The 27,064-nt window shown below is 43.3% G+C and overlaps 2 protein-coding genes across 2 annotated transcripts in view; both read left to right on the forward strand.

The window, feature by feature from the left end:
- LOC141333360 (protein NLRC3-like) overlaps nucleotides 1-18,445 on the forward strand; it is a 45,212-nt gene extending 26,767 nt beyond the window's left edge. Inside the window, exons 7-8 of the mRNA XM_073838344.1 lie at nucleotides 11,819-11,989; nucleotides 18,262-18,445. Of these exons, the coding sequence (XP_073694445.1) occupies nucleotides 11,819-11,989; nucleotides 18,262-18,445 (355 nt within the window). The remainder of the gene's footprint in view (nucleotides 1-11,818; nucleotides 11,990-18,261) is intronic.
- LOC141332968 (uncharacterized) overlaps nucleotides 1-27,064 on the forward strand; it is a 385,799-nt gene that overhangs the window by 67,273 nt on the left and 291,462 nt on the right. The window lies entirely within an intron of this gene.

Consider the following 27,064-nt stretch of genomic DNA (forward strand, 5'->3'; position numbering starts at 1 on the left):
CATCCGGGCAGCAGATGGACCCTCTCGCTCCTCCAAACTAATTACTGGTGGCCCAGTATGCACCGAGACACCATCAGGTATGTCCAAAGCTGCTCTGTCTGTGCCATGTCTAACTCTCCCCATCATCTACCCACAGGAAAGCTGGTTCCATTACCCATCCCACAGAGGCCCCGGTCCCATCTAGGAGTGGACTTCTCACCGACCTCCCGATCTCAGAGAATAACACATGGTTGTAGACCGATTTTCCAAGTCATGCAATTTGGTTCCTCCTTTCAACACATATTCCATCATTTTGGTCTCCCTGAAGAGATTGTGTCGGGGTCATCAATTCATATCTCGGCCAGACTGAGAGAAAGATCCAAGAGCTGGGGCGTTACCTCCGGGCATACTCTTGCAACGACCAACAAACTTGGAGCAGGTTCCTCCCGTGGGCCGAGTACGCACAGAACTTCCTCCACCAGGATACCACCGGCTTAACATCTTTTGAGCGCGTATTCGGATACCAGCCTCCGCTGTTTCCCTGGACGGAGGAGCCCTCCAATGTTCCTGTCGTTGACCACTGGTTTCAAGAGAGCGAGAGAGTGTGGGACTCAGCTCATTATCACTTCCAGCGGGCCATCCGTCGACACAAGGGTTTCGCTGATGCTAGGAGGAGGACGGAGAATAAAGTATGGCTCTCCACCCGTGATAGCTGAGTCCCCGCTACATCGGTCTGTTCAGAATCCTGAAGCAGATCAACGATGTGACATTCCAGCTTCAGCTCCCACCCAGGTACCGCATTCACCCCACTTTTCACGTCTCTCTTCTAAAACCCTTCTCTCCCTCTGCCACAGACACCACTGGAGCTGAAGCGGAACCTCCTTCTCTGGAAGTCCTTCTCTTGTGGAATTTGGTAGAAGTGTTTCAAAACTTCTAATCAAATAGCCTGAATTGTCTGATTTATGCTAAGAACCTACAGTTATTACAAGCACTCAGTAATGGTTTAAAGTGGGGTTTAAAGGTTGTATCAGCGATTCTAGCTTGAAACATAAAGTGTCACTTTCAGCTGACCTTTCTTCATGATCCGCTCGCTGCCTGCCCCATAAATTGTCTGTGAAAAAAACGCGTCTCTCTGGTCAGCCTAGGGTCCAAGATATGCCAAAAAAACAATCGGTGCTACCAAGGATTCCACAGCAAAAACAAACAGTGTTCCAACCAATCACCGTCAGGGGGTAGGTGTTGTGGACTTTCGTACTGGTGGAGGCAAAGTGACTATTGTAATGTGAGCATTCAGCACAGAGAATCAACAAACGTACATAAAACACAAGTAGACTGAATGCGTGAGAGAGAGAGTATGAGAGAGAGAGAGAGAGAGAGGGAGTTGCATGGTACAGGAACGAACGGTTCTGAACAACCTGAAATCGTTTTTCATAAAACGCCTTAAACGCAGCTTTCTACGTTTGTAGAAAGGACGGATTCTTGCAAGCTCTTGTTGTTGTGTATTGGTGCCGTATGTGTTCAGTTCAGAAAGTCCTTTACAATTCCTTGAGAGTTCCTTGAGACCGCATGGCTTCAAAGCATGGTTCCAGAATGTTAGGCCAATGCTAACATGTGTAATATGTAATATGTAACATGTGTATCGACATATAATATGCATCATCCTTTAGACCATCAAAAATACGAATTCAGAGATACCAAACATGTGGTTACACCGCACAACACATCCATGCATAAAAACATTACACAATACCAAAAGACAAGATACCCAAACCACAATGAAATACACACTTAAGGATTGGTGTGTTCATTCATAGGAAGGTTTGTCAAAGAATTAATGAAAGAAGTCAGTTACTATTGCAGTCTGTTTAAGAGAGAGTTGGTTGGGAAAGTTCCAATTCACATACTTGTGAGTCGTAAAGTTTATCTGGTCCTGGTCACTCTAGCAACCGAAGGCATTGTGGGCCATCTGAGCCTACTCGGCACCTACAGTGGTGGATTGGGTGAAGGGGGGTCTGTGATTGTTTGATACTCTAATGAACAATTGTGTGTTTGATTGGTCCAGACCCTACTTATCGCCTCTTTCGAACGTTGTTGTCCGACCAACAAACAACAGCGAGCGACGTCAATGGTGCGGAATTGTTAGCCATCTGCTTTGCTCGAATGTCACCAGGAGTCTGATGTTGGTGGTGTCGGCACTGACTTGAACCTGCCTGAGTTGCGTGGGTAGAGTTCTCGCTGTTGGGCCTGTGGGCCCGTTACTCTATTCAACATTGTCTGGCTGCTCCTGGGGTGTCGTGTTGTTTTACAGGATGCTCCTTCCCTCGGAGAAGTCTAATGTGGCATTGCATTGGGCAAGGAGTCAGAAGTTTGTCTTTTCAGTTCTTCTCAGTGGTGTTTCATTCAAGGAGCTCTTTGTTAGCATCAGAAGCTCCTGTACTGGAGAAGTAGGCGTGTCCAGCTGTCCTTGTGCAGCCTCTATTTGGCACCTGTGTGAAGGGTGTGGAGGAGGATGTTGTGGTAGACTGCCGTTGGACATAACATGGCGTTCATGGCATGGGGCTGTTGCCACAGAAACATTTCTGCATGTCATGTGTTGCTCATTCCAGCTGCTTTTCCAGATCTTTGTTCAGCAGCCATGTCTTTCAACTCTGGCTTGAGTGTTAGTCTCTAGCTGGTTTGTGAGGCTTTGAGCACGTTTGCTCCTTGCAGGATGCTGTGCTCGGTCGATTGAGTTGTTTACCGTCTGTTTGAGAACCCCAAGATGGGCTAAGGTGATGATAACCTTGGTCAGCGCAGCACGCCTGTAATTCTGGCTTGAGTCAGGTGTCATTCGTCCTCTTCTCTCATTGTCAAGTCGTATTTCCTCTGGTGCTGTAGGTTGTCAGCACCCCTGGGAAGAATGGTGTTCCTCACACTGGCTAGTCAGTCTTTCAGGTCACCCATCTGAGCAAATAAGCGGAGCATCTGCAAGAAGTTGCCATGCTCAGGTTGAGAGTAAGGGTGATAGGCTACTGCACCACCCTAAAGAGGTCAGAGCCAAAGGTTTAATAGATCAGCTAGCGATGTAACCTACAGCTTGTTGTTTTGGGGCATAGCTTGCTAGTGAAGTGTCTTCCCTGATTAATATCTTAGCTTTGGATGGATACTAAGATTTGTGTGGTTCTGGGAGTATTTCTTTTAAGGGCGTAAGCCTAGATTTAATAAGTGACTTAAGATGGTTCTTATGGTCAAAGTATTTCTCAGAATCTCCTGATGGCTCGCCACAGGCTAAATCTCTTAAGAAGTAAAGGAAAAGAGGGAAAGGAAAAAGAACAGCTTTCCTATTCGAATTATGCTTGTTATCAGTGTATGGCTATAGTTATGCCCTTGTAATCATTGAGATTACTTGTGTAGGAGGGTCATATTACTTGGTGCACTCGTTGAGAACAAGCAGAATCACAAATTAAAAGTTTCTCTGGTTCCTTACAGCTCTATGGAGAAATGAAACCACACTAGAACAAAAGGGATCAGTGTAAATATATCAAATGGATAGAAATAAATAAGTGAATAGCGGACTGCTCAGTGATCAACACCAGGGTGACCTGGAATTGGGAATATTCAATAGCACTCTTGATCAACCATTAGGTTTGCTCTGATCATCATACCGAAGTGGCTCGCTGCTGCATGCTCAAGACCACACCATGGGTGTGTCCTTCCTTAAGGTTTTTAGCCAATGTGCTATTAAGCAGTTCCCAATATGAAATATCCCCAAAAGGAAAATTCTCCTCTAACTGAACAGTCTACATGTAATTAAATATTTAATTTTAATTAAGTAACTGCAAATTTAGTTCAATCCAGAAATATGGTTAAACGACACTGTGTTGGATCTCTTTGCACTGCATGCCCACAAGCTGTAATTAAAGTGCTAGCTGCTGAAGTCATTATCTAACTTAGGGTGGCTAGGTATTGTTAGCTTAACTGGCACAAGTGGTTTTCTTACAATTTGCTGTCATGATATATGCACTCTCTGGAGGTGGTGCTTCCTGTGACAGGTCATTGTTGTGGAAACCAATGCGCAGCAGTGTCAATTCAAATTGCGAGTAGCAAATTTCTGTAGTTTTTAAAGAGCTGTGCATAGTCTGTTGACACGTCGGACTTGGACTTCCATTTAAGATTTCATTCAAGCAGCCGAATTCCAAAATCTGCTAATGTAGACTCTTGCTTTCCTTGAGCACATGTTTTCACCTACTTTAAAGGTTGTGAGTCTTAGGCTGACTAGGAATCTTTATAGGAGGGTCTTGCGCTGAAGCCATACCCGGGTGCCTTCTGCTGCCAACTTTATACTTTGGGTTTTGTAGCTCACAGTCAGTGGGGTCTGAAGAACCCTTTCTGAGGAGGCCTTGTGTGTGTTAAAGGCTTTCTGTGCCCGGTGACACAGTTGTTAAAGGCATTGAGTGGGAGCAGGCCAGCATGCCTAAATGGTGAACGTTCACAGATGTTTCTCGTCAACCTTTGTGTAGGTTACATCTGCATTTCAAGGTCCGGCCTGGCTGCTTTGCGTAGCTGCGTGAGGCGTTTCCTTGTGGCTTAGAAGCGATGCTTGGGATGGGTGGGTGGGGTTTTTTGTTGAAAACCTTAGGGTGCCACAAAATACCTCCGTTTTTACTGGGCCTTTCACTGTTTTTCCACGGATGAGCATGTAATGTTCCTATTGTGATGGGAATGCTTGTCTGGAACAGGTGTTGATGCTCGGCTGGCTTCTGGTTTGCTATGTTTTAATCTGAGTGGTGATGTTTCAAACTGAGCTTAGCCTACTTTGAGTCTATGCAGATTAGCAATTTTCAGAGGTAGTTCTTGTGAGTTGCTGCGACAGGAGGGTTGATCCAGGTAGCTGTCAGTGGTGCTGTGATGTCAGGTGGCCCGGCTTAAGGTGTTGCAGTGGGACAGTCTTGTCGTTTTCCACTAGGTACCTGCTTTGGGCATGTCTTGCCTCACTCTTGGGTCTATGAGCACATGGGTTTGTGTGCGTGGGATCCTTGGTCTACAGGCATTGACAGTTATAAACATCTCACGTTGGTGGCAGGTCTTTGTGATTCCCTCTGTCTTCTGGTGTGACTGGCACATCGCTGGATGGCTTGTGCAGCACAGCTATTGACATCTGGGTGCTGGGCTCTGCTGAGAGCCGCTGCTGGTGTAATCCACCCCCCTTCTGGCCGCGCTGTCAGTGTGCACCAGGGTGGAGGTAGTGGATGGCAGATGATACTCCCTTCACTGTGTGTGACTCAGGGATTTGGTGTAGCGCAGGTGTCATTTTGGTGTTTGTGACACTGTCTTGAGCACTTGTTTACCTGAATGGGCAGTTCTTTTCACAGTTCTCCAAGCTTGTAGGTGGTTTCTCTGTAGCCCTGGATGCAGGTAGACTTGGTGTGCTGTCATATGGTTCTGTGCATGGGAGCGTGTACATGACATCAGTTCTACATCATCGTCATATGTGGAGAGCAGCTTTGGCACTGGCAGTTGTTGTCAGGTGCGGGGTGAGGCCCACTTCAGAGTGGCCATTTTCTCTTAGGCTCTTGATGACGGAATTGTTTAAAGTCTTTGAAATACCTGTTTGGTATGTACACTGCAAAATATTACTTTTCAGAAAAGGGGTGTGGCTTCTAGAGTGGGCACTGCTTCACATATTCCATTGAACGTGTGCACCATTAGGGTTTTGGCCACACTGTGTTTTGAGCCGCACAGTGAACCCTTTTGGTGAATGCAGGTAGTTTGTTCACCAGAGTGTAAACATCTAGGCATAGACTAGCAGAGCTTTCTCGCAGTCGAGGGAGTCCCTGTGGGGCTGTGGGAAACAGGAAGGCTCAATCCCAATTCTACCCCTTACCCCTACACTTGGCGCGTTCACGTGAAGGGGTAAGGGTGTCTCATTTCTCTTTTGGTTGGAGGGGTAGGGGTAAGGGGAAGGGCCAGATAGCCCTCCAAACGAAGATTTTTCAGGACCTCACTTCAAACGAAGGGCTAAGAGAAATTTCCAACATGGCTGCTCACTCGAGCAAGCAGACTCATAAATATAAGTAATTTTTGCCTTTAATAAGGATTTTCATGACAATGTTTCATTACATGTATATTACCTTCAATCTTGTGTTTGTGTTTATGGTGTTGTTTTGTAAATATACGTTTGCAAAAAAATCGCTAAAGTTTGCTAGCAGATAGCACTGATTGCACGATATTACAAAATATATTTTTATGTCATATATACTTGACTGCATATTAGAAACATGAAAGACCAGTGGCACGGCAATTTGCAACGGTGGTGTAGTGGAGGGTGTATGCAGGTATATGGTGTATACACACTTCCACTTTTTAAATCCCCTCTGATGTGCATTATTCAGTAGTGTCCTGCATTAGCCAAAATCATGGCAGTCCACCACATCCAGTCATATGAATAAATGTAAATATTCGCTCAAAAACACCCAATAAAGACAGTCATGATACAGTCAGGACCGTGTCGCCGGCTTGCTTTGAAATGTATTTGATGATTGCGCCTAATGCACCTGTGCCCGCTCCTTCTCCCACACCAGTAATTTAAATCAGTACATTATAATAAAAACGATACCTTACAAATAAAAAGAAGCAGATTTTTACGATCAAAAATTCTTAATCCAGTGAAACCCCTGTAAACATTTTATTCCAAGGATCCAGTAAACGAATTTGTTCAAATAGAAAGTTCAAAACGAAATTCACAAATGAAGCATATAGCACTTCTCCCGGCACCACTACACCACTGATTAGCAATTTGACGGGCATGTGATAACGCATTGTTTGTTTTGCTGACGAGCACATGTGAATGAACTGTACATACACCGTACATTTGTACTTTTTGCAACATGACAACATTTTTGACATCTTGGAATGAGTGATAAACATTGGTGCATGCACGTAACATTAGGAACTAGCGACCACGTATGATGACGTATAACATTGTTGTAGTGGTGTCCCATTTCTTAGGGGAAATATTTTAGCCCTTCCCCTTTCCACTTTGTTTCAAGGGACAAGGGGAAAGGGCGAGGGGAAGGCGAAGGGGTAGAAAATAGAATTGGGATTGGGCCGAAGTAGGAGGTTTTGCATGGTCTATTTCAGGTTAAGTTCAAAGCGCAGGTGTCATCAGCGTTGGCCATGGTTGTCAGGCATTAGTGCGATGGGAGCTGTGTGCGCTTGACATCTGATGAAGTACCTGGTGCTCTTGTAGTTTCGGGAGCGTGTGAACAGTGGCTGAGATGTCACACTTGACTTTTGTGACCTGGTAGTGAACTTCCAATGAGTTGACTGGTTGGCTGGCTGGTTAAGTTCCCGTACTTGAGCCCAAATCTTTGTAATGTGTGGTTTCAACACGAGTCAGCAGGTTGGTGCTGATGAAGAGAGGGCGTGTCCATCTGTGATTTGTACGTGGTGCATACATGCACTTAGTGCTGATGGTCAGGTGCGTGGGAGCTCCAGGCTTGCATCTTTTGGGCTGTGTGTGTGTTTTGGCCTGTTTCTGGTGTTCAGCCTGATGAGAAGCTGTCTGAGTGCCGTGGTGTCTCTGTGTTTGACAGGCAGGTGGCAAAAATTTGGACATTTTAAAAGGAGGGCATACTGGAGGGTTGTTGTTTTTCATGCCACTCATAATCAAAAGAGTCTGATTTGGTTTTTAAACTCCTGCTGTGGAGGCCTCTTGTAAGATCTGTTCTTTCAATGTCCTAGGAGTCTCTGCTGACTAAGCCATCGTTGCACTGTTCTGCTCGCTGGATTGTTGTGGTCCATGTTTTGTTTCATGCCTTGAAGACTGCATGGCCAAGAAGGTTCAGCATTCCAGAGGCCGTCTGCTGAGTATCCAGGAGATGCCATCTTTTGGGTTGACCGGCAAAAGTGGTCTGCTCCATGTCGTCTCAGGGCGTACTGTCTGGTGCTTGGCTGTTTTCCGGCTGTCTGTAGAATCCGCCGAATCGAGCGATCGCTGTGCGGAAGAAGGCCGTAGCATTTTGGTGGTGACTCACAGTGTGATGCGGATTTCTGAGGGGAAAGAGTTCTGGCGTTGATGCCGTCTTCCCTTGGTGCCTGTCGTGTCACGTAGGCTCAGATGCTGGTCGTAGCAGGCGTGTTCTTAGCTGCTGTATTCCACTTTGACAGTTTTGACTGCTGGTACAAAAGGCTGGGGTCCTGTTGTCTGGAGGTGAAGCTAAGCAGATCTGTCTCATGGTAACACTGGGCAATGTTCTTGCTTAAAAGTCAATATTTTGCAGGCATGTGTTGTAGCCTACTGCTGTGTTCAGGGAGACAGCGTTCAGTGGTGACAGCTCTGTCAGATTCCCGGCCAGCTTGCTGGCGTGTGAGGTGTGAACGGTGGGCTGTCTGGGCATCTGAGCTGTCAGTTTATTCAAACATTGATTTGATATATTACTCCAAGCCTTCTGAAGGATTGGTCAAAGATGATTCACACTATACTGATATCGTCAAAAACCACACTTTGCCAAGGTTGTTTCCAAACTTTTGGAAGTCAGTATAAATGTAGTCTACATCATAATATGTGTTTTCTTTCAGAGTACTGGTTATTTTGATTTGGTAATGTAAATATTTGATTTGAATCTGAATTATGAATCACTGTGAATTAATTAATGAATCTGATCCACATTCAACCTTTTATACAACCATGATCTCTAGGTTTAGACAATACGTATGTACTCTGGGTGGTATTCTTTTAAAACCAGGTCTTTTGCACTCAGTTTATTATTCTAAATTGTATCATTAGTTAAGGAAACTGATTGGTACATAAAATATTGGGTAAATTTTCCAGGATATGTGTTGTCAGGGTAAGCTTTGTTTTTGTTCTGAGATTTCAATTTTATGTCCTTTCTGATCCTGTTGTATCTTTCTAGTTTCCTGTGTTTATTTCTTGTCCTTTATCTTGTTTGTTCATAAGTATGTTTTTAATTGTTTTCATAACTACTTATTAGTTTATCTTCTATGTCTAGTTTAGTTCTTCATTATCTTGTTTATTTGTACTTTTTGATTTCTTCAGGTTATGGTGTATGTTTGTTAGTTGCTTTGTTGTGTTTATATTTTTCATTGTCTTTGAACCCTTTTGGACATTTTCTTTGTTAATTTAAATTAATACAAACCTGCTGCAATTAGATCCACTCTTCCCGACACTGCTGTAACATAAAGTTTTATATGTTTTATAAAGAGGTACAAAAGGTACAAGCAAAATGCCACAACATCTGCAAGCTACACAGCCACAGGTCAGACAGACTCTTTTACGATTAGAGGGCAGTTTAAGCCCAAATCTACTTTCTGTCCTTAGTATCAAAATGCTGCATTAAGTACATTTACTAAAAAGGTAAATTTTGAGATTGACAATCTATTTAAGAACATGAGGACTCACAAACAAAGTAACCTCTCCCGCATAGAAAGGGCAGCATTGGAAGCATTATCCAAGGATGATGAAATAGTCATTAAAAAGGCAGATAAAGGGGGTGCTGTAGTTGTGTGGGGTAAAACAATGTATATTAAAGAAGCATTTCGTCAGCTAAATAACACAGAGTTTTATCAACCATTGGCTTTCAATCCAACAGAGTCGCTCAAACAGGAATTGGGAAAATACTTTCTGAGGCAAAAGATAAAGGTTGGATATCTGAGTCTGAACTTAGGTTTTTGGGCAATGAAAACCCTAGAATGGCTTCTTTCTATATGCTACCTAAGATACATAAATGTCTGGAGAACCCTCCAGGTAGACCGGTCATTTCAGGAAATGAAAGCCTCACGGAACCAGTATCTAAGTACATAGACTATTTCATCAAACCTTTTTTGCCTTCACTCCCAGCATATGTGCAAGACACAACTGATGTTTTGAATAAGGTTGAAGAATTGCAAAATATAGGCCCTGATACTTTCCTTGTCACAATGGATGTGGAAGCATTGTATACTAATATTGACCATCAACAGGGTCTTGAAGCTCTCACACATTTTTTGAGTGTACGGCCAGCATCTGAAATGCCACCCACTGACTTTTTACTCTCATTGACTGAATGGACTTTAACTAACAACATCTTTATTTTCCAAGACAAGATTTTCAAACAGACAAAAGGGTGTGCCATGGGGGCTTGTTATAGTCCTTCATATGCAGGTCTTTTCTTGGGTAAATGGGAAGAAGATTTTGTCTTCAATTGCGAAAGAAATGTGTTTTCAAAGTACATTGTTTGGTGGGGACGCTATATGGATGATGTCTGCTTGTTTTGGTCGGGGTCAGAATCAGAGTTAAAAGAATTCCATACATTTTTAAATAGTATTAACTCTAACATTAAGCTGTCTTTGGAGTACAGTAGAGAGTGCATTCATTTTCTTGACCTTACTATTTTTAAAGATGATCTAGGATCTTTACATACATCAGTCTTTAGGAAACCTACAGATAGAAACACTATTTTACATGCTAAAAGTTTCCATCCTATTTGGCTGAAAGACAATGTCCCATATGGACAGTTTCAGAGGGTGAGAAGAATTTGTGATCAAGACAAGGTTTTTGAAAATCAATCCATAGAAATTATGTCAAGATTTGTAGAACGGGGATATAAGAACACGATTCTCCAAAAAGCTTATACTAGAGCTAAGCACACTGATAGAATATCATTACTTAAAAGAAATACAGTAAAACAGACAAAGGACAAACCAGAATTTGTCACTAGGTACAGTACAGAGAGTGAACAAATTAAACAAATCATAAGAAAAAACTGGGGTATTATTGAGAGTGACGATCTTTTAAGCAAGTTTTTTCCTGATCCACCTTTGGTAAGTTTTAGAAGATGTCCTACTCTACAAGATAAACTGGTCCATAGTTATCTAAAACCAGATTCCGAACAAATGTGGTTGAGCACCAGACCCAAGGGTTGCTATAAATGTCACCACTGCAATCACTGTACTAATGTAAGGCAAACAAAAAATTTTCGAGGATATTGTTTCCCAAAAGCAATTTAAGATTAATCACTTTATAAATTGTAAAACTACTTTTGTTGTCTATAGATTAGAGTGTCCTGTGTGCAAAGTGTTTTATGTTGGAAGAACGAAACGACGCTTACAAGACAGACAGGCCGAACACAAATATGCTATTCGCACAGGCAACATTAATTACCCAATGGCAAGACACTTCATGGAACACCATAATAGTAATCCGTCTACTTTACAGGCCTGTGGGATTGATCACATCCCACTGACATTGAGAAAAGGTGATAGACAGAGGCAGTTAAACCAGAAGGAGACTTTTTGGATATTTAAACTGCAAGCCACTAAATATCCAGGCCTAAATGAAGACCTGGACTTTAGTGTTTTTCTCTGATTTTATGTCTGGTTGTTGCCATTCTTTTATTTTTACTCTAGATTTTGTTTAATTCTACCTGGTGACTGTGTGTGTGTTTTAGTATGTATATGTGATATTCAGTGTGTTTCAGGTATAATGTTTATGTCTCACTGTTTGGTAAGGATGACACCTGTTGGTTGTGATATACGGATACTTGTCACCTGACTAATTGATCTGCAAGGTGGAGCTTTCTGATTGGTGTTTTTAGATGTTAAGTACCTCCCCTTACCTGTGAGAACTGTTTGACTCCCTAATGAAGGCCATGTGCTGAAACGCGTTGGAGTTTTTTTAGAAAGGTTTAATGTGACCAAGCCGCTGCAATAAAGGCTTTTTAACTTTTTCCAAATGAGAGTGCCTTGGAGTTCCTTTTGCCATGTTTTATAAAGAATTGAATTACTGACACATATTTAAAATCTAAAGAAAGGCCATTTAGATTTGTTTTCAATGTAGTTGTTTGTTTTGTTCTTTACACAGGCTGTGTGGATGCAATCTCACCACTCAGTCCTGTGAAAGTTTGTCTTCAACTCTACAATCCTCAAACATCCTGAGAGACCTGGACCTGAGTAACAATGACCTGCAGGATTCGGGAGTGAAGCTTCTTTCTGATGGACTGAAGAGTCCAAACTGTCAGCTGAAGATTCTGAGGTAAATAGTTCCAACAAAAATAAAGCAAAATGTGTTTATCAAATTAAAGCTTGTGATGACATTTTATATAATTATACAGTTAACGTGACAAAAAAGCTCATAATCCATTGTTTTCAATGTCTTTCTGGATTTGAAAATGCAACATGCATCAAACATCTACTCTTTTATTTGATTGGATATCCTAATCACCAGGGCTGCATTCATCCCGATAAAACAATGCAAAACGTTTTTTAAATGGAAATGGTGATGTGTTGAGCAACCTGTTCTGATGAGGCAAGCGTTGCAACTATGGAATTGCCATAATGCGTGCAGGAAGGGGCAAGACAATGTGAAACTTCCAAGATTAACAACAAGTCTTTAATAAATCCTTAGCAGGGTAACATTCAGACAGAAAATTTAGGAAAACACACGCACAACAAAGGAACAGACAGGGAGACTAGGACAGGCAGGCCCGTGGTGAACCCACTGCACAGGTGGTGGGCTGAGGGTGAGCTGAGGGGCTGTAGGTGGACAGCAGTGGTATTGCATCTACATCAGGGCAGACAGAAATAGGAGCAACAGGGATGGTGGGTGGGAAATACAGACATTCAGACAGTTCAGGGTGCACAGGAATTACAATTTCCATATCCTCAGAGAAATCAATCAAGTCCTTTTCAGAATGGCATTCAGGGCAGACAGACAGTTCAGGGTAGACAGGGATTTCAGTTTCAATATCCTCAGTGAAATCAATCAAGTCTTGTTCTATTATTAGCTGTCCCAGGTCCGGCTTAAGCTCACCCCTATCGGCGGTGCAGTGGGAGTGCTCTTCTCAGCACTCTCACGCCCTACTGAAACTTCCACCATCCTGGGCATCGTGGACGATTTGGGACAAAGGAGGGGATCCATGAAGGGAAAACACTATGAAAAAAAAACAAGAAACAAAAACGGGGGAAACACAGAGAAACTATGGGTCTGGCAGTCACGGCACGTGTAGGAACGGGCAAGACGAAGGAGTAACATGCAAAGTCTTTAATAAATCCTTAGGCAGGGTAACAATCAGACAGGAAACGCAGGAGAACACACACAACGAAGGAACACAGGAGTAACACTTGTAGACAGACAAGGAAGCAGAGAGAAGCAGAGAAATCAAACAAACTTATAAAGGGTGACTAATTACTAGGATAGGTGGAGTAAATGACACTAATGAGCAGGAAGACCAAATATGGGCATGGGAGAAACCAATACAAACAGTTTCACAGGAGGGAAACACTGGGAGAAACCAAGATAGACAGGAAGCTGAGAAAGCCATTCTTTGTGTTCTTTTTGAAGCTGTTAGACAGTGACGGCAGACCAACTTTAAGAAAAGAACATTTAAAGGTTTTTGTCATCTAAACAAATGGCTAATAGGTGCGGATCACCGTTGCACGAGCCGTCAGACCAGGTGCAAGAGCCAGCCACGATGCCCACGACGGTGGAAGTTTCAGTGGGGTGTGAGGATGCTGAAGACATCATTGCCCACTGCACCACCGCACCACCATTGAGGGTGAGCCTAAACTGGACCTAGGACAGCTAGCGATAGAACAGGACATGATTGATTTTTCTGAGGATAAAGTCAGTGAACTTCCTATGTACCCTGAACTGTCTGCCGGTGTGGATTTCCCACCCACCTCCCTCCCTCAGTTAACTCCGTCTAACAGCCATGCTGCTTCAGTCCTGCCACTGCTGTTTCCTGACAGCCCCTCAGCTCACCATCTGTGCGCTGGGTTCACCGCGGGTCTGCCAGACTCCATCGGCTTCATGGATGTAGGATCTCTCATCTTCGCCTCCAGCCTCAGAGTCCTGGACTCCGCCTCGGCCTTCCGACCCTGCGGCTTCACCCCGGCTCTCAGCCCCCTTGTCTCCACCATCACCCGTCTGTCCACCAGCTCCACCTGGCTCCATCGTCCCTCTGGCTCTGCCCTGGTCAGTCATCATCCCACCGTTGCCTCAGGACCCTGCTCCTTCGGCTGCGCCTCATTGCTTCATCCCACCGGCTCTGTTGGCACAGCCTCAGTCCTCTGTCACTCCAGCTTCGCCGCAGCCCTCCGGATCCTCTCTGTCGGCCAGGATCATCAGCTCCCCATCTCCGCCTCAGGCTCTACTGCCACCTGCTCTGCCTCAGTTGGTCAGCCCCCTGGAGTCAGCCATTCCTCCACCATGGCTCCTCAATCGGCTCCACCGTGGGTCTCTATCAAGGCTGCAGCCTGGATCTCACCTGGCTCCTCCTGCTCCAGCTCCCTCCTGTCTCCTTCTTGGTTCCTCCGGCTGTCATTACCTCCCTGGATTGTTCTGTCTCCTCCCTGGCTCCTTCCCCCATCATCAACTCCCTGGACTGTTCTGTTTCCTCCTTGGCTCCTCCCACCAGCTGAACCACGGAGGATGAAGGAAACTTGGATCTGGCCAAAGAAAAAAAAAATCAAGACCAAAAATAGTTTTTATTAAACGATTTTTAAATCTAAACTAAAATAAAGAAAAATGTGAAAAGAAAAAGAATCTTCAACATCCGAGACGTCGTAACTACGCTAACTAACCAAACATAAATACAGAGGGTGGCGTTGATCCCGACCTAGTGTGTATAAACATCAAAAACAACTTAAGGGTTGCACCATGTATGTCACATGACATAACTCACCTACACCTTCACCTCCATCCTGTCACACCCCCGGACTTTCATATTGGTTTCTCTCATTCTCCCCCGCAGTTCAGAGTGTTTTTGGTTCCTCCCTCATTGTCTCCACCTGGATGTGTAATCAGTCTATTTAGTGTGTGTTTTTTCCCCTCAATGCTGTCGGTCTTTAATGTTACCACTCCGTGTTCCTGTGTCTGCCTGTTGGATCCCATTGGATTTATTAAATGTACGTCTTTTTATTACGTCGTTGTTCGTGTGTTCCTGCCTGATCCGTGACAGAAAGACTGACCGATACAGTTTATTTTTTTTGGCATGTTCTCCTCCGTTTTGTTTCCCGTTTGTTTTTCCCAGTCTTTTTGTTTCCGTTGTGTTTCCCCCATGGATTCCTTCCTACGTCCAGAATTAATCCTCCTCCGGCTGAAGCAGGGGGATTTACCGCTCGAGGGTTACACTCTCATGTTCCAGCTTGTAGCAAACACCACCAGCTACCCGGGCGACGCGCTCTGTACGTTCTATGACGCTAGCCTTAACGCGTCGTGCAGAGCACCGTCGTCCGAGGAAGGCCCTCGAGCGGATTTCGCTGCATTTGTGGAGTGGACACTCCCACTCCGGACCCAGAGCCCAGCCAGCCATCCCCCGACCCACGGATTATGAGCCCTACATAGACGGAAAGCCCGAGCCCAGAGCGACAGCAGTATGGAGTGCCGATGGGGTCAAAACTGCTGATCAGGTGCGTGAGCCGGCCATTACATCCGCGACGGTGGAGTGCTTCGTGGAGCAAGAGAGGGCAGTAGAAAACCCCTTCCACTGCACCGCCACTGGGGGTGATCAAGAGCAAAACTCTGGGGACTTAATTGACTGTTTAACGTAAATACCCATCTGCCTGGATTTCCCTCCCACCCTCCCTCTTCTGCCTAAGCCTGAATCTCCACTGGTTCCGCCCAGCCGTCCAGAGTCACCGCTGGTTCCGCCCAGCCTTCATGAATCTCCGTTGTCTGCTGTCTGTCCCCTTGCTCACCCTCAGCCCACAATCTGTGCGGTGGGTTCGCCGCGGGTCTGCCAATCTCCATCGGTGTCATGGCTGGAGGATCCCTCACCATCGCCTCCAGCCTCAGAGTCCTGGACTCCGCCTCGGCCCTCCGACCCTGTGGCTCCCCCCCGGCTCTCTGCTCCCTCGTCTCCGCTGTCGCCCGTCGGTCCACCAGCTCCACCGTCCCTCCGGCTAGGCCCTGGTCAGTCGTCGCCCCACCTTCGCCTCCAGACTATACTCCTCTGGCTGTGCCTCGTCGCTCCGTCCCACCGGCTCGTTGGACCTCCTCCCTCCCGCGGGCACAGCCTGGGCCCTCTGTCGCTCCGGCTCCGTTGCGGACCTCCGGATCTCCATCTCCGCCTTGGTCGCCAGAGCCTTGGGTTCCGCCTTGGCCCTCCGGATTCGCGGTGTCACCCAAGATCTTCTGCTTTCGGTCTCCGCATCGGGCTCTCCCACCACCTGCTCCGCCTCCGTCGGTCGGACCCATGAAGTCGTCAGCCTCTCCTCCACCATAGCTCCTCCCTCCATTGCCTCCACCCTGGAATTACATCTTGGCTGCGGCCTGGGTCCCACCTGGCTCCTCCTGCACCAGCCCCCTCCTGTCACCTCCTTGGCTCCTCCCTCCATCATCACCTCCATGGACTGTTCACCATTCTGGACTCCATCTTTTGCGCTCCTCCCAGGAGTTCGTCCTCCGCCGAAACACCCTCCTAAGACTGTTTGCTGTTTCCCGGTTGTTGGCGCGAGGACACGCCTTCCGGGAGGCGGAGGTAATGTCACACCCCCGGACTTTCATGTTGGTTTCTCCCATTCTCCCCCGCAGTTCAGAGTGTTTTTGGTTTCTCCCTCATTGTCTCCACCTGGATGTGTAATCAGTCTGTTTATTTAGTGTGTGTGTTTTCCCCTCAATGCTGTTGGTCTTTAATGTTACCACTCCGTGTTCCTGTGTCTGCCTGTTTCCCTTTGGATTTATTAAATGTACGTCTTTTTATTACGTCATTGTTCGTGTGTTCCTGCCTGATCCGTGACACATCCAGTTCTAAGATCTAAGAAAAGCTTTTGAAGGCACTTCACCATAGCGGGAAGGATTTCAGGACAGCCAGAATAGGTAAACCGTTACATGGCAGACAAAGCACATTATAAACAATTAAACCAAATGCATATAAACAGAAACACAAAGAAAAAAGCATCACAGCTCAAGGTCAAAAAGGCCGGTGCTCCAACACAACAGCGTTTTCCTTATATAGACTGTAGAACATCAATCCACAAGTGCAATCAAAGACCAACGCCCTCACGTCACCACACCCAATCAGCTCGTCCCAAATGATTGACAGGTGAAATGGCCAATGAAAGTAAAAGAAGGGCGGAAATACCGCAAAGAGAAAACTCGGGGAAAAGAATACAGACACAAAAGAATCAAGACTATTATACAACGTCACATAGGGACGTAACACTACACCTGTCCTTGTTAATCAGTGTCCCTTTATAAGTTGGTTTGTTTGCTCATTTCTTTGTCCGGTGTTGTTGTTACCTCCTGTGTCATTGTGTTCTCCAGCATTTCCTGCTTTTGTACACCCTGTCTGTGGATTTATTAAAGACTTTAGTTTCATAATCCGATACATTCGTTGACATGAGTGCATTTTGAATGTTTTAAAATTGAAATTTTGCAATATTAAATTATGGTATTTTAAAAATAAAATTAAAACTGCCTGTAGGTGGCAGCAAGTCACTGATTTTTATCACTGAATCAATCATTCAGTTGATGCCTTTGAACAGCTGATTCATTCAGGAATTAATGTCTTTATAAATGGGTAATTGAATCATTGACTCACTAGACTTGTTTGAAATGCACATTTGTTTATAAACAAAACACGACTGATTTGACTTAGTTTAAAACTATTTTCATTAAGGAAATAGAGCAAAATCAGGCGATAGTGTTACAGTCAAACAATATAAGTCACTTAATATTAACTCCATGTTATTGAGCTGTTGTAATAAATTAAATCAAATTATTATTATCAGATCAGAAACTCACTCAATGGTCATTAAAAGCTATCACTTATCTTAGTTCATCACAATCTCGCAAAGTTCCATTATAATCAAAGCTCCCTACACTGCACAATGAATCTCTTATTTACACCGTCTACACAATGTGTTGTCTTGCACATGCAAAGAGAGAGAGAGAGCAAGATTGTCTTTCATACCACATAGAATTAACATGCTACATGTAAATATTGTGTATTGTTGCATTTTCTTGTCAGAATTACAGTATTATTTTGGAATTAGTCAGCCTTTAAGAACAAACAGAAACAGGTTTCTTCAGTAATTAGAAAATGACTAAAATAGATTAAAACAGAAAGTGATTTTAAACAATGTTTTAAGTGATGTTTTTCCAGTAACACCTGTGAAACAACTCCACTGGGCAGCCATTTCCATCATATAATTTACAATGTGTACATGGCATTTTTTTCATATACATTTGTTTTTTAACACTTAACTTAAGACATGACCATATAGGGATAATTCATTGCTAAAATGGGTATACGTGTGTGAGAGATTTGTCTGATTGTCATGTGGACTATTGCTGTGTTTCAGATTGTCTGGCTGTATGGTGACAGAGAAAGGCTGTCGTTATGTGTTTTCAGCTCTGAGTTTAAACCACTCACACCTGAGAGAGGTGGATCTGAGCTACAATCACCCAGGAGATTCAGGAGTCAAACTACTCACTGAAAAACTGTTGGATTCAACCTGCTCATTGGACAAACTGAAGTATGTCTAGCAAAAAGATTTATTTCAACTCCTCAGTGGCTATGTCCTACATACAGTATATACTGTAAAACTTACTGAAAAACTGCGTGAAATGTACCTAGGGCAAAAGTTGCTTTGCACGCAAAGGATGACCCAAATATTTAATTTAGTTAATAGAGGGTAATTGATACATAAAATCTATAAAGGACATTATTTTTGACAGCATTCTCATTTTACAGCATTTTTACACAAGTCCCTAAAACGTTACTTAAACTTAAATATACTGTCACTTTGCAGTTAGGTCTCTTGAAGCACCTTGAAGATTTTGTCACAGTTCTTCTGGATCTAGTCTGTCTCAGTTTGTTCTGTTTCTTCATGTCAGTCCAGATGGTCAGGATGATGATGGGATCAGATCTCTGTATGGAGCACTGGCCATTTTTAGCTGGTGAAAATACTAGTGGCCTAAGACTTTTGCACAAATATTTAATGCAGTTAACAGTGGAGCTACGGTTGAATACCCCACTTACAACTACTGCTTCTGTTTTTTTTTTCTTGACAAGAAATGTTTATTTAGATGCAGAATGTCTTTAAGATCACATATAAAACAAGACTTCAGATGCACACTTCGCCTCAGCACCAGGCACTAGTCAAACGAGCATGGAAACTGTACAGGTGATGAGGAGCTTCAGTGAACTGTGGTCAGAGATGTTGTCAGGCCATATGTGTAACGTTGCTGGAAGATACAAGGCTAAAGAGGATCTAGATGCAGTAGTTTATTGGGAATCCTTGACAAAACAATAAAATCCAGAGGGTACAGGAACTCAGACCATGGCAAGAGACAACCATTACACATTTAACAACCGACAAACTACAGAGGAAACACAAAGACTATTTATACACAGGGCAGGGGGAATGATCTAATGAGTAACCGTGGAAACTAACGAGGAAGTGGGTGTGGTCAAATGAGTGTCCATGGTAACAAATAGGGGAGCAGAGAGGCAGGGAAGCAGAAAACAATGGGGCACAGAAACTACAAAATAAAAGTCCTTAAACACAGACACAGAAAACACAGACCAGACTCATGACAATATGTCTATAAAAAATTATTTTTCTGTTCTGTCAGCCTGTCATGTATCTGGTCTGTCTTCTCATCATGAACTCTTGCACTACACATTCTGGACTGCAAGAGTTCATGATGAGAAGACAGACCAGATACATGACACAGCCGTTATACTGTGGTGGTAGCTTGTGCTCTTCAATTGCACGCACAAATGTGGTCTGTGTCATTTCATATCAAAGCATGAAAGAAACTACGAGCATGCAGTTGCAGTCATATCATAAGTTAAGTCATATTTAGCAGCGGCAGCTCTTAAAAATAACAGCCAAAATGTGATGTCTGTTAATCAAAGAACAAAAAATCAATGACTTTTATAGCTATGGATTCATCTTTATTTAATTATAGAATTTAGTGTTTGATAATTTGATTACATTTTTGAATATTTCCTACTTGCTAAAGGCCCAAATATGACATTTATTGTAAAGGGTTTAGGTAAAGATACGATCACTTCAAAGTTAACTTTACAGTCTAATAAATGTTAAAAATTATAACTCTCAATTATGTTAGGAATAATTGACTCTGGGCTGTTGAATTATTTGAAAAATAATGCACACCCACTTTGTGTTGTGGCCATATCACCACCTCGGGTGTGCATTATTTTCTAATTATTTAACACCCTGGAGTGAATTACAATTACAGTCAACAACCATTACTGATAAAAGTCTTTATTGTCTTCACAATCACATGATCCTTCAGAAATATTTCTGATTTATTTTAGAAATCATTCTGAGCTATTTTAAATTGTAATATTATTTCACATTTATATAACTAATTTTATTTCTTTTTTATAACTGCATAGCAAGACCCTAGGATACAGATTATGGATACAGCTTTTTCTGTATCAATTCAGCAGGTGTGCAGCAGTGGACCGCACTTAATTTGAATAAAAACAGATTAAAACAGAAACAGAAAAACAGTGAGTAGTACGGTGACCTGGAGGGGACCTGATTGGTTCACTTAAGTTTGACGTGGCCACAACATATTAACTGTCTATACACTGTCTGCCTGTGTGGATTACCCACCCACCCACCTTCCCTTAGTTAACCCCATCTAACAGCCATGCTGCTTCAGCCCTACCACCGCTGACACCTGTCAGCCCCTCAGCTCACCCTCTGGTTTGCTGCGGGTCTGCCAGTCTCCGTCAGTGTCATGGCTGAAGGATCCCTCATCTTCCCCTTCAGCCTCACGAGTCCTGGACTCCGCCTCAGTAAGTAGGAAAAGAACAAAAAGAAAGAAAGACTGTACAATCTTGTCTAGTGGAAACCTACAAAGAATTTCTTTCTTCCAGTTGAAAAAAAATAATTCTCTGTTTGTTGTAAATAATTTGTTGCAATTTCATATACTTATGTTATGGAAGATGCGCGGGATGATTGAGACCTTGGTGGGGGGAGAGGCCAGTTCTTTAGAGATATGGCTCACGCACCCTGAGCCCTTGGTATTGCTGACTCTCCAGTGTTTTGCTCCACATGCATAAAAACTGAGCGTCAGGTTCCCAGGTCAGACACAACTTCCACTGATTTGAGATATCTCAAATGAGAAGGAAGAAAAAGTAAATAACAGACAGAGTGTTGGTTTAGAATCACTGTCAGCTGATTCTCATTCACTGACTATGACTGGTGTAAAATTAGTGATCAAAAGTCACATTACGCAGTAACACATCCTTAAAACTTGGTGAAGACCCGAGAGTTATTATTGACATTCTAAAGCAACACTTTAGTGAACTGACATATTCTGCAGTGACTGCAGACTTCTACAGTACACTACCTACAGTGGGAGAGAACACGATAGATTACTAGATTTGTTTGAATAAAGCGGTTGACGTGGCATAAGATTGTTTGAAGAAGAAGGGACGCAACCTTGAAGATCCAAGTACACTTCTCAATTTCTCGACATGATGGCAGGGGTGACAAGATGGCAGGGTGCCGAAATTCCTAGTAACTGTAAAGCTGACTCAGGCTGTAACACTCCTGTCTGGACACAAGCATCTTGTGTGGGGCAGACTGCCAAAAAAACACTCGTATGTCCCCAGGAAGAACAGTGATTGTCGAACCCACATCCTCAAAGTCGTTGGCCGGTAGTTGGCAATTGGTCGGGTGATTACACCCATGTGGGGTGATGGATATGTCCCCGTGAAGATAATGAACCTCTCTGATCAACCTGTGACTTTTAAATGCAAACTGGCTGATGTGTCGACCTGTGTGGCTGAAGATTTCACCGTCTTCCGGAACACCAGTCAGTTTGAGACCAAGGATCAGTCAACTTATCTGGAATCAGTAAGACTGTGGATCTGACTTCAGTTTTTTATAATATAACTATGCACGAGGAAGACAAAAATACACAGCATTCATCACACCACTTAGTCTACATGAATACAATCGTATGCTACGAGGCCTATGCAATAGTCCTGCTTCATTTATGTGAATGATGCTGAGTATTTTTGGTGACCTTAACTCAAACCCTTAACCAAGAAGATGTTGATTCGGAATTATGGTATGAGAACACATCCGCAGCCATATCTGAAGGTTAAGATCGCCAAAAATACTCAGCATTTATGCGGATGATGCTGCGGATGATGCTGAGTATTTTTGGTGACCTTAAATTCACCCAGCTATTGTGCTACTTGGATAACCTACTACTATTTGTAACCACTGAGGACGAAGCTTTGAGTAAGCTAGAAGTAGTATTCCAAAGGCTCCACCAGCACAATATGAAGCTGAGCCCAAAAAAGTGTCACCTTCTGCAAACTTTTTTTTTTTTTAAAGATTTATTTTTTGGCCTTTTTTGCCTTTATTATGATAGGAAAGATCAGATAGGACAGGAAGCGAAGTGGGAGAGAGATTAGGGGAGGGATCGGGAAAGGTCCTCGAGTCGGGACTCGAACCCGGGACGCCCGGAGCGCACCAGCGCTATATGTTGGCGCGCTAACCACACGCCTATCTGCGCCGACACCTTCTGCAAACTTGTGTGAGATTCTTTGGGCATGTTGTCGAAGGGGGTGGAGTTGCTGTGGACCAGGAAAGGTAGAGGTAATCTCCTGCATGACCACGTCTGGTCTTATGGAAGATGGCAAAGTTACTCCTTCAGTAAAAAGACTTAAGTCCTTCCTGGGAATGATCTTTTATTATCAGCATTTTATAGCTAACTGGTCCGCCATTGCTAGACCTTTGTTTGCCCTCACTGCTGGTCAGAAGAAGAAATGTAGAGGAAAGATCACCAAACAGGCTGAAACCTTTAGAAAACTGAAAATCTTTGATTGGACAACAGAGTGCAATACAAGTTTCAACACTCTCAAAGAGAAGCTGTTGAACTGTGCAGTCTTGGTGCATCCTGACTTTTCAAGACCCTTCATCCTGTCCATAGACGCTTCTTTAGATGGGTTGAGGGTGGTATTGTCTCAGATACCCCTGGATGAGGACAAAGCGAGGCAGATCGCTTTTGCAAGCAAAATGCTTAGTACCTCAAAGAAACGATACCAGGCTTACCATCTAGATTTCTCGGCCTTAAAGTGGAGTGTTTGCAAGAAGTTTAGTCATTGGCTTAAAGGAAATGCTTTCACCATATGGATGGATAACAATCCGTTGACATACATTATGACTAAACCAAAGATAGACGCCTGCAAACAACGCTGGGTTGCAAAGCTAGCCCCTTACACCATTAAAATACAACACATAGTGGGAAACAAGAATGTGGTGGCTGATGTTCTTGGCCGTGACCCTTTTAACCCTCTAAGCGCCAAAGTCGCAAAATTGCAACAAGACGTCATACCTAATAAAATAGACTGTATTTCCTAATACGGTGTAATTTCTCATTTGTATTCCCTACCACTAGATGGCAGACATGTAGTACTTCGATTCTAGACCAAAATTACGTTGTGTTCCTTTTCAAAGTGTTGGAGGAAATAACAGAGAAAGTGAGCGCTCTTCATTGATGCGGAAGCGCTACAGTTTATAGTGTCTGAGTAAATTGTCAGATTTGTGAGGAGAAAAGCACCAAAAGGCTGATAAAAAGTTGTACCGTGAGGATGCGTTGCAAATGTTATTTGCCGATTCTGACTCTGAAGGGGAATATTTGCCTTTTGGAAGTGACGATCGGCCATCTAATAGACGCGCGTCTCCCAGTACATCTTTGCATCGCAGTGGTGCCACCGCGCAAGATGACAAAGTGTTCACAAAGCACAAACCAGCGATCATTTCGTCCCTTTGCCCAAAAGGAATGGGGGTGGCAGGGGTGAATGTGGTCATAGTGCACACAGAGGTATAGTAATATTCTAATAATTTAGTAATTTATTCTGTTTTATTGTTGGTTTCCTCTATTGTCATCCATTTGATCATTTTACTACTATATAGTGGTGTAATAAGTAATAATTTAGTTTTATTGTTGGTGTTCTCTTTTGAGATAATTTGGAATGAGGATAAAAAGACTAAAAAATATTATGAAATTCAATAATGCCGCCCACATGATGACGTCATAATATGCAAATTTGATGAGTATATTTACGCCCCACATAAACTTTCAGTCATGCCCAACATTTTTCTAATTTACAGTAGATCTCTATCTTTAAGCCCTTTCAAGCCACAAGCTTTTGAAATCTTGATGTCAAAATCCAGCATTTTTCCAAAAATAAAAAACTTGTGCCTAAAGGGTTAAAAAGACAATCAACAATAGGTTGCTCAGTGAAAAGTATGAGAGTCTGCTGTAAGAGGCTGGAGGAGTTAGTGAGGAAGGGATCCAGGACACATTCAGACTAAGTTCTATGTCATCGCCAGGAATCAGAGACTGACCCAAGAGAGATTCTTACAGTAACTTGCTCAGGTATTTGTAATGCTGGTGAAGTAAATGCCCTCTGTGAAGCACATGACAACTGGGAACTAGCAGCAGAGTCCAGGGCAGTGCAGTTCATCCAGTCTGTTCAGCAGTTCGCATCATCAAGTCTGTACATGTTACCAGAACTCTCCCTGCAGGAACTTCAACAAAAGGCAGGAACAAGACCCTAGCATAGCTGTGGTTGTCCCTTTTGTGACTCGCAGGAGAAGACCTTCCAGGCGTGAAAAAGCAAACCTCAACTCAAGTGAACTCTCTCTTAGTAAGCAATGGGATAGACTTACATTTCTGAATCGCATAATCTATCGAGTAATCAAAGATCCAATGAGTAATCAGAAGCGATACCGGTATGTGCTTCCCCAGAGTCTTAAGGCCAAAGCATTGAGGTGGCCAGAAAGCTATGGTATCAAATTTTTTGCGTTTACAAATTCCCTGAACGTACACACAGATCAAGGTGCTAATTTCAAGAGTTGTTTGATCAGAGAGTTACTTAAGTTGTCAGGAGTTGCTAAATCGCATACCACAGCATATCATCCCATGGGAAATGGAGGAACTTAACGATTTAGCAGGACTCTAGCTTGGATCTATGCTGTGTTCTTTACCATTAAAAGTTAAACATCAGTGGCCGCATCAAATTCAGTCCCTTATATTCACTTATAATGCCACTGTGCATAAAACGACTGGCATTTTTTATACCCTTTTACCTTATGTTAGGCCACGTGCCAAGACTTCCTGTAGACGTAATGTAGGTACTCCGAGATCCCGTGGTAGTGGACTATAGTAGCCACGCCAAGACACTGCTCTCTCACTGGCTCTCTCTCTGCCAAAGAGTCAAGTCAAGTCAAGTCACCTTTATTTATAAATCACTTTTAACAATACAGATTGTGTCAAAGCAACTTCACAGTATTTAAACAGGACAATAGTGTGTAAGTAACACATTATTGTAAACAATCAATTTTCAGTTAAAGGTAGTTCATCAATAAATTCAGTGATGTCATCGTCCAGTTCAGTGCAAATAGTATATGATATCGCTGGAAAGTTAAGTGTCCCCAACTAAGCAAGCCAGAGGCGACAGTGGCAAGGAACCAAAACTCCACAGGTGACAGAAATGGAGAAAAAACCTTGGGAGAAAACGGGCTGGGTATGTACTGGATCCAGGGGACTGCAGTGACCATCTGATCTGGATACAGGCTGGATCTGGTGGCTACGGTGACCTCGAAATGAGAATCAAACAGACTAATATTAGCGTAGATGCAATTCTTCTTACAATGAAACAAGTACATATGGTATTATGGAAAGTGTTTTTGGTTCCGGTTGACCTAATTAATGCAGCCTAACAATCCTTTAATGGATTTGAATTATAGGAATGTGTTAATGTTTTATGTTTAGGCCAGGTTAAAGAGATGTGTCTTTAATCTAGATTTAAACTGACAGATTGTGTCTGGCTCCCAAACAGTCTTAGGTAGATTGTTCAAGAGTTTTAGATGCTAAATAAAAAAGGACCTGCCGCCTGCAGTTGATTTTGTTATTCTAGGTATTTTCAAACTGCCAGAATTTTGAGAATGCAGCGAACTTGAGGGACTATAATGTGATAAGAGCACACTCAAGTACTGAGGAGCTAAACCATTGAGGGCTTTATAATGGTGCGTTCACACCGGACGTGACTTGCACGGAAAAAAACACGCTATTCGCGCGTAGTTGAACGCTTGAACATTTGAGTTTACTCGCGTCATTCGCGCGTGACATTTTCTTCACAACAGACACAAATTCGCGTCATGGGAGGGGCTTCTGCCACTCGTCAGCGGGAAAGTAGTTGTAAAATAGGTGAATGAGCTCAATTTGCCAGCTTTAGCTTGCTTGTAGTCTCAATATGTATGTAAATGTAGGTCAAATTGAGTAAAGAGCGTTTTTTAAAACTTACCAGATTGTCCGACCTCTTCACTCACTTTCCTCCTAGCAAGATCCTTTTTATTCCTGTTTCTACAAAAGTCCAAAGATGTATCGTACAGCTACGAGTAACCACAGACAACAACGGTGATTTTGTCCTCCATTGTTGTTTGGGATTTCTGCCTCCGTCACTACTAGAGTAAGCTCCTGATTGGTTAACGCGGTGCAGATTTTTTCCAAAGTCCAGATTTTTGAACTCGCATGAATGGCGCGGCAATCGCTTGAAACGCTCAATGCTTGCCGCTGCATTCGCGCTACTCGCGCCGCAGGATGGCTATTCGCGTCTTTGCATTGACTTAACATGTAAATCACTCGCGCTTGCCGCTTCATTCGCGTCCGGTGTGAACGCACCTTAAGTAAGTAGCAAGATTTTAAAATCTATATGATGTTTTATAGGGAGCCAATGCAGTGTTGACAGAATTGGGCTAATATGATCATACTTTCTGGTTCTAGTAAGAACTCTAGCTGCTGAATTTTGGACCAGCTGGAGTTTGTTTATTAAGCGCACAGAGCAACCACCCAATAAAACATTACAATAATCTACCCTTGAGGTCATGAACACATGAATTAACGTTTCGGCATTTGACATTGACAGCATAAGTTGTAATTTCGATATGTTTTTGAGATGGAAAAATGCAGTTTTGCAAATGCTAGAAATGTGGCTTTCGAAAGAAAACAAAAGAAAGAAATGTGGCTATCGAATAGCACACCTAGGTTCTGATGAATTGATAATTGATTAATTGAAAGAGCAGCCATCTAGTATTA

Source organism: Garra rufa, chromosome 4, assembly GCF_049309525.1.
Source record: "Garra rufa chromosome 4, GarRuf1.0, whole genome shotgun sequence".
Taxonomy (NCBI): Eukaryota; Metazoa; Chordata; class Actinopteri; order Cypriniformes; family Cyprinidae; genus Garra; species Garra rufa.